The sequence below is a fragment of the Pelodiscus sinensis genome, chromosome 10 (genome assembly GCF_049634645.1).
Source record: "Pelodiscus sinensis isolate JC-2024 chromosome 10, ASM4963464v1, whole genome shotgun sequence".
Taxonomy (NCBI): Eukaryota; Metazoa; Chordata; order Testudines; family Trionychidae; genus Pelodiscus; species Pelodiscus sinensis.
Window position 1 is genome coordinate 17,064,166 of NC_134720.1, and position 9,760 is coordinate 17,073,925.

General features: G+C 41.8%; 1 protein-coding gene across 1 annotated transcript; it reads right to left on the reverse strand.

Annotated features, from left to right (window-relative positions):
• Positions 1 to 1,020: 1,020 nt before the first annotated feature.
• On the reverse strand, positions 1,021 to 9,103 carry CCDC195 (coiled-coil domain containing 195). Its single transcript, XM_025188837.1, has 3 exons — positions 8,839 to 9,103; positions 6,360 to 6,621; positions 1,021 to 1,153 (listed from the first exon to the last, which is right to left on the reverse strand). Exons 1-3 carry the CDS (start codon positions 9,101 to 9,103, stop codon positions 1,021 to 1,023), a joined length of 660 nt encoding a protein of 219 aa, XP_025044622.1.
• Between the last annotated feature and the right edge of the window lie 657 nt (positions 9,104 to 9,760).

Genomic DNA, 9,760 nt, shown 5'->3' on the forward strand with positions numbered 1-9,760 from the left:
ACTCATAGTCCTGTACAGTGTATAGAAAATAGGAATGTATGTGCAATGTTTCCAGTCTGTAAATATTTGTAGCCAAATTAAACACTGTGTTGGCAATGTCTGTTTCTAAAATTTACTGAGTGAATAGTTCAAATTTACTTGATGAGTTTCTCCTCTTTTCTTTGTCATGAATTTTCCCCATTTCTCTCTCTCACATTTTCTTTGCATTTGAAGTTATTTGCTGAATATTTGCAGCAAATAATTCTTGATTTGGAGCTGGTTCACAAGTAATACACTGCAAGCATTTGATATTCATAATTCCAGCAGCTTTGATTGAACACGTGATGTGTTTCTGGTCGCAGATCAGATGAGCATAACTTAGAATCAGGCTCTTGGTCACATTTTCATATTAAGAGCTGTCATGGTTTCTTTTCCTTCAATTGTTCTTTAATGCAGTTTTGGTGAGCATTCCCGTCAGTATCTCCTGTGTGAGAATATTCACAGAAATAAACAGAAAAAGGATATTGACTGTCAATGTGTATTTCTATAAGAATTCAAATCAATGTTAAGATACTATTCTTAATATACAAGCCCAGCTGTATTTCTATTATAAGATTTTACAGCTTTGTGTACAGAAAAAAAAATCACAAGTTCTTTAATGGTTTCTATTTTGTAATTTGCAATATACACCTTACTGGCAATGAGAAGAACAACAACAAAACATAAGAAATTGTATTGCATGGTAACAGTAACACTGCAACAAATGCTAGTAGCTCTTCAAGTATGCAGATCTTGCAAAAATATACTCTTTCAAGATATGCGCTTTTGAAACCCTTGGGCAAGAGATATATAGGCTTCTGACAAGTTTCGTCATGACTTCCATTTCCTTGCTAGACAACAGGCCTGTGACCTGGAACACAGTCTAAGTGATTCTCTGAAGACCTCTTGCCAAAGCACTTTGGGGAAACATAATCTGACATGCAGCTATCATTTAAGGCTAGTTTACCTCAAGAATCAACGGGCCTTTAAAAATTGATCAGCTCACATATCCTTTTCAATAATGGTGCTTAACTGTTTTGTGTCCTGATTTTGTGGGCATTTGAAAGAACCTTGATTTTCAGAATAAGATGACATATCCATTGGCAACAGGAAACTAACCGCCTTTACTTTACCCCTAGAGGAAAATGAGAAAGAATTATGAGTTGCTATGAATGTTCAGCATATGCAAAAAGTGAGAAAAGAGAAATTTCCCAAAGGCTATGTATCACTTGTATGTCTACAAAACTGCATGCAGAGCAGTACACAAATGGCTGCAGTAGTCAGGTGTGTGCTTCTTATAGCTTATACACTTAAGTGGTCTTCTAATAATCTTACACTTGTTCACTGAAAGATCAAGCCAATAAAAATGTTCAAGCACATGTAAGGTATTTTAAGGTACACATTTGCAACTTCCAACTATGTATGTGCAGCCTCTATCTTGCTCATACAAGTGAACATCTGATAGTGATTAAAACATACATCTTCAAATGTTCAGAAATCACATATCTGGAGAATAAATGACCAAGTTCTCTCTCTCCCCACCTTTACTCCTTAGCTGTAAATGCCACCTTTCCTCTTCCAAGCAACAGGAGAAAAAAAAATCTTGAAAAACTTTAAGATGTTTTTCTCCAACAGTTGTACGTGTGTGTGTAGTCCATTGATTCAACAACGTTTTCATGTTCTCTCCTTATGGATTCTGGAGTGACTTTGAAGTCACATATGCTAGTGAGCATATTGGGCAGACAAAGTCTCTAGTGAGCATCTTGGTAGCTATAGCAATAGTATGACGCTTTTGGCAGCTAACAGTCGACTATTTTTGTCCTCTTCAAAGTCTTGGAAAGCTTTGAGTGTTGTGTGTGCTACCATGCTGATCTATTTAAAGCAGCCCTCTGAAGATCATTTGGTTAGTTACTATAGGAGAACATATGCCCCAGATCAGACGTCTGGAACATTTCTCTGTGCTCTACTTAAATTCAACTTAAGCCTTGCATTATGGGTGAAATTCATCTCTACTGAGAAGAATATGATTCAGGCCTATGCACCACTTAAGTCTTATTTTGAAGACTTAAGTACTCCTTAAGTGATGCATAGCCATTGTGAGGGCCCTTTGCATAGGATCTTGTGGGGGCCACTTCCAGGGGTATAAAGCACATGGCTGTTACTTGTAAGAGGCAGTGATCTTTCAACTTGTATATTAACCGCCTTCTTGTAGCTTGTACACAGATGAAGAATACATATGATGAATGCTAAGGCAAGAGTCTATGCCATTTATGGACTGCCCTGAATATGTGATGCTGTGTGAATGCTTTCATCCAGATGCTGCTTGATCACAGTTTGTATTGGAGGATGTACAGAGGTTGGGGGGAGTAACTAGAGTGCAGGGCAGTGAGCAGACGGTACCATCCGTTAGCATAATGCAGCCTTTGCCATCTCTTCTGCCCTTCCCCATGAAGTTTGGAGCAGTGTGAACACAGCACTGGACTCAAATCAAGGTTCGCTTCTGCACTTTAATAAAGAGAACCATCTTATAATCTGCTTCATGCATGTCACTTTGCTGCAAGTCAATGGAAGATCTTATAGTCCATTGGGGAGAGCAGCCTCATCTCTTCTGGGTTTGTGGGTGGCCAATCCACCATGTTTCTGCAGGGTTGCCTGACATGAGGAAATTAGTGGGGGTGACGGGTGATGTGAGTGTGGGTCTGTGATCAGGCCCAACACCACACACTGCTACTGAGTCCCAGACCCCAGTAAGGGTGGCACACCAAAGAGTCTTTGGCTCAGGTCTATACTTCAGTTGGGCAGCCAAACAGTCAGGGTACATCTACACATCAGTGTTATTTTGCAATAACTGACGTTATTCTGAAAAAAACAGTGTGCGTCTACACTACAAGCTGTTATTTCGAAGTAATGTTGAGCTGGAGGACTTCTTACTCCTGTAACCCTTGTTTCATTAGGTGTAAGGGAAGTCAAAGGAAGAGTGTTCTTCCTCAGCTTCCTGCTGTGCAGATAGCATAATTTGGCTTTTGGAGCTATTTTGACTCAAACTACGAGGTTGACGTAGCCAAAGTTGTGTAACTGAATTTGATTTTAGCCCTGCTGTGTAGACATACCCTCAGTTAGCCCAGGCCCTTGATCAGGGCAGTGGAGTTTCTGAGGGCCTGATGCATCTTCTCTTATTGTTGTCATACATATATGACCAGAAACTATAAGCGACAATGACTTTGTCAGAAAATTTATAAATAAAGGCTAAAAACCGATTAAGCCTAAATTGGGTGGGCACATTTCCCCCATCGAATAATTGTTTCTTTCACCTTCTTTTGAAACAGCCAACACAGGCTACTATCAGAGCCGGGATACTGTACTAGATGGATCATTGCTCTGAGCTAGAGTGGAAGTTCCTAATTTCTCAAAAGCAGCAAACAAAACAGCCAGTACTACTGCTTTGACTAAACAATGAGTTAAATAGCCATTTTCACCCATCGATACCAAAGCATTTGTTAAGAAACGCATATTTTTGATCTGTTGCCTTTTCACTTTCAACAAATGTTTCATTTTTCTTTGATTATGAGAGAGTAAATATCTTCGCTGTGCCATATTTTGTGCGCCTATTTCATATTTCCACTTATTCATAGCCTCTCAAAACAGTTCAAGGGCAAACTGTCCAAAAGCCCCTAACAGTCCCACTGAAGCCGTGTCTTCTCTCCAGAAGATCAATTGCTGCATTGTCATTCTTCCATGGAGTTCAATTTAGCGAGTCTCATTAGTACTTGCTAAATCAAACTCAGAGAGCGCTTCCGACGGCATCTGGTACCGGTACTCCTGCTCTTGCCAAGAGTAAGAGAAGGTGACAGGAGCATTTGCTTCCATCAATGTCCTGATGTGGGGACGCCACCAAGCTCAGTTTAAAGTAAGCTGACTCTAGCTATGTATTCTACATAGCTGGAGTTGTGTACCTTAAGCCAAGCTGCCTGGTCTAGTGTAAACCTGATCTGAAAGAAACTTAAATCCAAGATGACTGTTAATGAGATTTAGGGTGAAATCAATTGGAGATAGATACCTAGGCATTTTAAAAAATCTCTGTAGGTGCATCGTTAGATACATAAACACCTTTAAAAAGCTAGCCCGAAATAACTTTTTAAAAATGGGACTTAAGGATTTTTAGAATATTTTATCCTAAGTCTTTTCCAGCCTCTCATACACAAAGCATTCTGTGCCTCTAACCATTTTTATACTCATCTCCGGACTCCTTCTAGGTCTACTATTAATTCTTTTTAGCATAGGTTGATCAGAACAAAACATGTTTTTCTAGCAGAATGCAAACCACCAGTTTATATAACATATAATATAGCCAATATTTTCTATTGTACTCTTTAGATATCCTATTTTTGTGTACATTTTTTATTGCTTCTGGAGAAGTTTTAATTGAGCAGTGCAGAGTGAAATCCGAGACTTGTTTCTGAGAAATTATAGTTCAGTTAGTATTTAGCAGACTGTACAAGTAGTTCAGAGTAATCTTTCCAAGGTGTAGAATCAACTATAATGCTTCAAGTTACAGGAAAACATAAAATTACAAAGTAAAAAAAACCTCGGGTGAACTGTGAAATGTGTTTATCAAACTTCCAACAAATTAAGCCTTCATGTCCTCCTGCTTTTCATTCAAATAGAAAAATGTGGCATAGCTTTTCAGAGCATCACAATGATTCACAAAACTCCCATTGATTTTAATGGGGTGAGAATTTCATCCCCTTTTTAATTTGTAATTAGAAGACTTACCTGGTGTTGCTCAGGTATCTCAGGGCAAGGTCTTGTGTGGGGATGGGCTCATGGCAGGGTGCGGGGGGGGGGGGGGAGGAGGATGCAGGATTCAGGGCAGGGAGCTGGGAAGTCTGACTGGGGTTGCCCTCTGTGGAGAGGATGGTGCTGCAATTGCTGCCTCCTGGCTCCTTGGGGTGGGGGGAGTGCCCTGGAGCTGTGATGCTCAGCCCCAAGTGAGAGCTCCTGAGCGGGTGGGGCTGCAGTGCCTGACTCTGGCCCTGCCAGGCCATGGTGGACTGTGCTATTGTATGGCCTGGCCCCAGTCATTGGCTCCTAGGAGGGGAGGGAGGCAGGGCTGCATGGCTTGGCCTGGCCCTGGAAGGCCCTCGGAGTGGGTGGGGTCAGGACTACATGACCTTGCCCCAGTGGTGCTCCTGTCAGGGGCACTTGGAACCGAGGTGGGAGGAGTTTGGGGGCATAAGGGCCCCCACTTACCCATGGCCGGTGGCTGATAGTATGGAACATTCTGGTCCCATCTGGTCACTCTCTTCCTGGTGTGGCCATCTCCCTGTGGCAGGGGTGGATATAGGGCAGGGCGAACGGGGCGGCCACCCGGGCCCCACGCTTCAAAAAGCCCCGCGCATGCGCTGTGGTAAAGCGGGGCCCTGCGAAATTATGCTGCCCGAGGCCCCGCAAAACAGTCATCTGCCCCTGCCCTGTAGTCACTCTGCAGTATAAGGGTGTGTCTAGACTACAGGGTTTTGTCGACAAAAGTCCACTTTTGTCGACAAAACTATACCTGCATCTACACTGCCACTGAGTTCTGTCGATAGAACTCAGCAGTTTTGTCAACGGCTGTAAACCTCATTCTACGAGGAATAACGCCTTTTGTCAACAGAGTTCTGTCGACAGAAAGCGTTATTGCATCTACGCTGTCCTTTGCGTCTACACTCTCATGTCGACAAAGCGGCTTGCTTTGTCGACAGAACTGGAAGTAGTTTAGATGCTCTTTGTCAACAGTATCTGTCGACAAAAGCCTGTAATCTAGACGTACACTCACTGTCCCATGTGCCTGTTGCCCGCAGTGGTAACTGTAGAGTATCAGCCCCCTCCTTTTCCATGTTATGGAAAACACAATCAGATTTTGAGCACAACAAAACCCTAACCTTGCTTTAAGTTAGGAGAAGAGCTGTTTACCAAATTTGTTTGTGCTAGCTCTTACAGTTTAGGAGGAGTCCTTGAAGAAATGGACTCAAAGACAGATGGACTTACAGACAGACACGCAAACTCTCTACATTTGTCTGTCTCTGTGAGTGTGTGTGTATGTGTGTGCACACGCATGCACACTTTTATGCATATAAAAAAATCAGGCAGTCAGTCCTCCATGGAAAACAATGAGTTTTGCCATTGACCTCACTGAGAACAAAACTAGGTTCCTTATCCATAACAGAAATTTCCCCTGTAGCTTACATACATTTCATTAATTACCCTCCTCATCATAGAGAGCTTTGAATCAAAAGAATTACCCACATTTATGATCCAATCAAGTGGAAGCAATCTATACTCTACCAGTAAATATTACCTACCTGCACTTATAGACGTGCTCTTGAAAAGATCTTCTTTTGCTAGAATTATTGCTGGAGAAGCAGTGAGCTGGAATTTCTGCACATCCTTTTTCTTCTTCGTTTGCTATTTGCATCACGGAAGAGCTTGCTGGTGGTTTGACAATTCCCTGTACTGCCATGATTCCATTACTGAGATGTCTTTTCTCAGCTTTGTGGTGCTTGTGGCCAGAAAAAGATTGCACTGAGGAAGAGCTGGAATAACGCCTAACAATCATACTAGTGCCTGTTTAGCAGATATAAAATCATAAGAGTGGCAAACAAATTAAATACACTCATTTTCTTCATAGACTTATCATATGGAAACTAAAAACCACTTGCAAAATTATTAAGTCCTTTGTGATAAGAAAATATATTTGGGGAAGATTTTCCTAAGCAGAAGTGGCAGTTAGGAGCACTTGGCTATGGGGAGTTATGTGCTATTTCTGCGTTTGAAAGATTTCTTCCTTTATTAGAAGTGTAAAGCCAATAACCAACAAAAGTCTTGTCAAAGATATTTACATAAGGCCTGAATGGGAGATCTATATCACTGAGTCACCAGGACTATTCCTATCAGTAACTAATCATCAGTAGGAGTAAGGGGTTCAGAATCTGGCCCGCAGATACGCAGCTATCCAGGTACAGGAGCAGGCCACGAGCCCTTAGGCTTGAAACAATGATGCCATCTGATAGTTTTTAAATTTTATGAACAAAGTAAGATTTTATTTCAAAAAAAGTTACAAATATTTTTGGGGGAAGAGAAGCAAACAAATGCTCTCTTCCTTTGAAATCCCCTCCACTTCCAAGAACTATGGATGAGGGGAAGCATAGTAGTTGGAAAGCTACTTGCTCACCAATCCGTCCACTTGAAAAGAGCAGCCTACTATTCCCCAAATTTGTACTGTTTTAAGGGCCTGATCCAAAGCCTTTTGAAATACACAGGAGTTTCTCCATTTCGCTCAATGGATTTGGAACAGACCTTAAGTTATTCAATTCCATGCAGTCACCAATTTTATTTAAATACATTAATACACTGACCTCACCCACACCATGGATTTATCTCCTTATTCTCTTCTTAAATATGTTCTCTCTGAACTTAAACCCATGTTCTCTAGAGTTACTTCATCATGGGCATGGACCTTAGCCCTGTCAGGTGGCCAACAAACTTTATGGATGGCCAATCTCTGAAATAGGCCAGAGGAGATTTGGAGACACAATTATGATGATTTATTTTCATTATTTATTTATACCCAGTCATGGATCAGCCCCCATTGGGCTAAGTACCATACAGACATGAAGGCTATGTCTAGACTGCAAGCCTCTTTCGAAAGAGAGCGTCTAGACTGCACGCGGAACTTTCGAAAAAGCAAGCCGCTTTTTCGAAAGAAAGCAGCAAGTGAGTCTGGATGCTCTCTTTCTAAAAAGTCCTGTTTGCTTTCAAGAATGCCTTTTTTCGAAAGATCACTTTCGAAAAAAGGCGTTCTTCCTCGTGCAATGAGGTTTACCGCTGTCAAAAGAAAAGCCGCGTTCTTTCAATTTAATTTCGAAAGAACGCGGCTGCAGTCTAGACGCAGGTGAAGTTTTTTCGAAAAAAGGCTACTTTTTTTGAAAACCCCCCTGAGTCTGGACACAGCCGAAGTAAAAAGATGATATTCCTTAAACACTGTTGTACAAGTACCCTGCTCCCATAAACACAAGCGGGAATATCTACATCGTCCAGTTTTAAACGTTTGTATGTCATCTAACTTGGCTACCTTTCTGAAGCTTTTGAACAAACGTCTTTTGCAGTAAATCCTGCTCAATTAAGTCACCCAAGTGAGGTAATTCACACATTAACAAAAAACACATCATCCTATTTCATTTCATCAGAAAAAAAAGGAAGCCAAATATTCCTTATTCACTTTATCTATAGCAGCCTCATGGATGTCACCTTCACTCTCTCACATACAGAATATACTAAGCACAACACATATGGAGTATGATTCTAGCCTCACACTGGTTTAAATGGAATTATACTTTATTTGTCACTGTTTGAGGTCAGTGTCACTGCTTATATTGCTAATTCTATTGTGCCTAAGAACTCAAGTCAGGGGACTAGACACTGGACTAATAAACACTGCAAAGACAGAGCCTTCCCCAGAGAATGCACAATATTAAGCCAATTTTTTCTCAAAGACCATGTAACTATTCACTGGGGCTCTGTGCCAGCCAAGTACTTACAAATGCTTGGCTGAGCACCTCAGGAGGACTACCCAGGCACTCAAAGTTAAGTCCATGTTTAAGCATTTTGCTAGATCAGTGCCTTAAGGAAGGCCAGAGGGCTTCATACACTGTGGCCAAGTACACAGTAATGGTGGTTTGCCATTCTCTCCAGGTACATAACAACAGTCCAGAACTCTGCAGTTCTTGAATGAAAGCTAAGTGCAATGTAATAAGCTCAATAATAACCATGGCTCTCCAGTACCTTTCTGTTCCTGCAGGGTCAGAGTGGAGCTGGCAGAGACATTCCTACTCAGGGCCACTGGTGAAGTGACAGTCTCTTCCCCTGAATCAGTGAGGCTCCTGGCTTCCCCCTGTCCACCTTTTCCTCTTGCTCCTGTTGCTTGGGTAGTTGTCCTCAGGCCACTGAATTTCAGTTCCACCCGAAGGGCCCTATTTTCTCTCTCCAGGTTATTGATCTCCGAGCGCATTTCACGGATGATCTGCACGAGTCGCGTGTTTCCTTCCATGACCCTCTCCTTGTGGCAAGTCCCCAGCTCCTCCCCAGGCCGCTAAGTCAACTGCTGCTCGTGCCAAAGTGAAACCATTTATCCAATGTGGCAGGCTCATCCTGCACTTAAATACATGTCAATAATAGGATCCCTCTTTGCCATCTCTCACCACCAAGAGAGCTTGGATTAAGCTGTCAAACCATTCAGAGAACCCAAATGATTTATTCATTCAGGGTTTCGTTTTTCAGGACTGAGCTTTTCATTTTGGCATTTACTTTTACACAAGTCAATTACATTTCCAGATTGCAGCACTATTAGACATACTTATGGGTGAGATTCAAACAAGCATTCCTCAAGCCATGATTGTAAACCCTACCTCCCCACAAAGAGAGGGTTAGATCTCCAGCAGGTTCCCTGGAGATCTTTCCCCTCCTTGGCTCCTTTGGGCCACTGAATGCTTCAGATACACATTAGAGGGGTTTGTCTGTGCATCAAAACAATTAATCTCTTCACTGCCATGTAGTGAATTATTTATTTCTGCTTTCAGCATTTGGCAATCTCTCATTTCTCAGAGGCTATCACTTAGAATTAAAACAATATAACAAACAAAATGTTTCCAACACTAAGTAGCAAGACCTGTGATCAGCACAGCAGGTAAACTAAAGTTATTCCTGA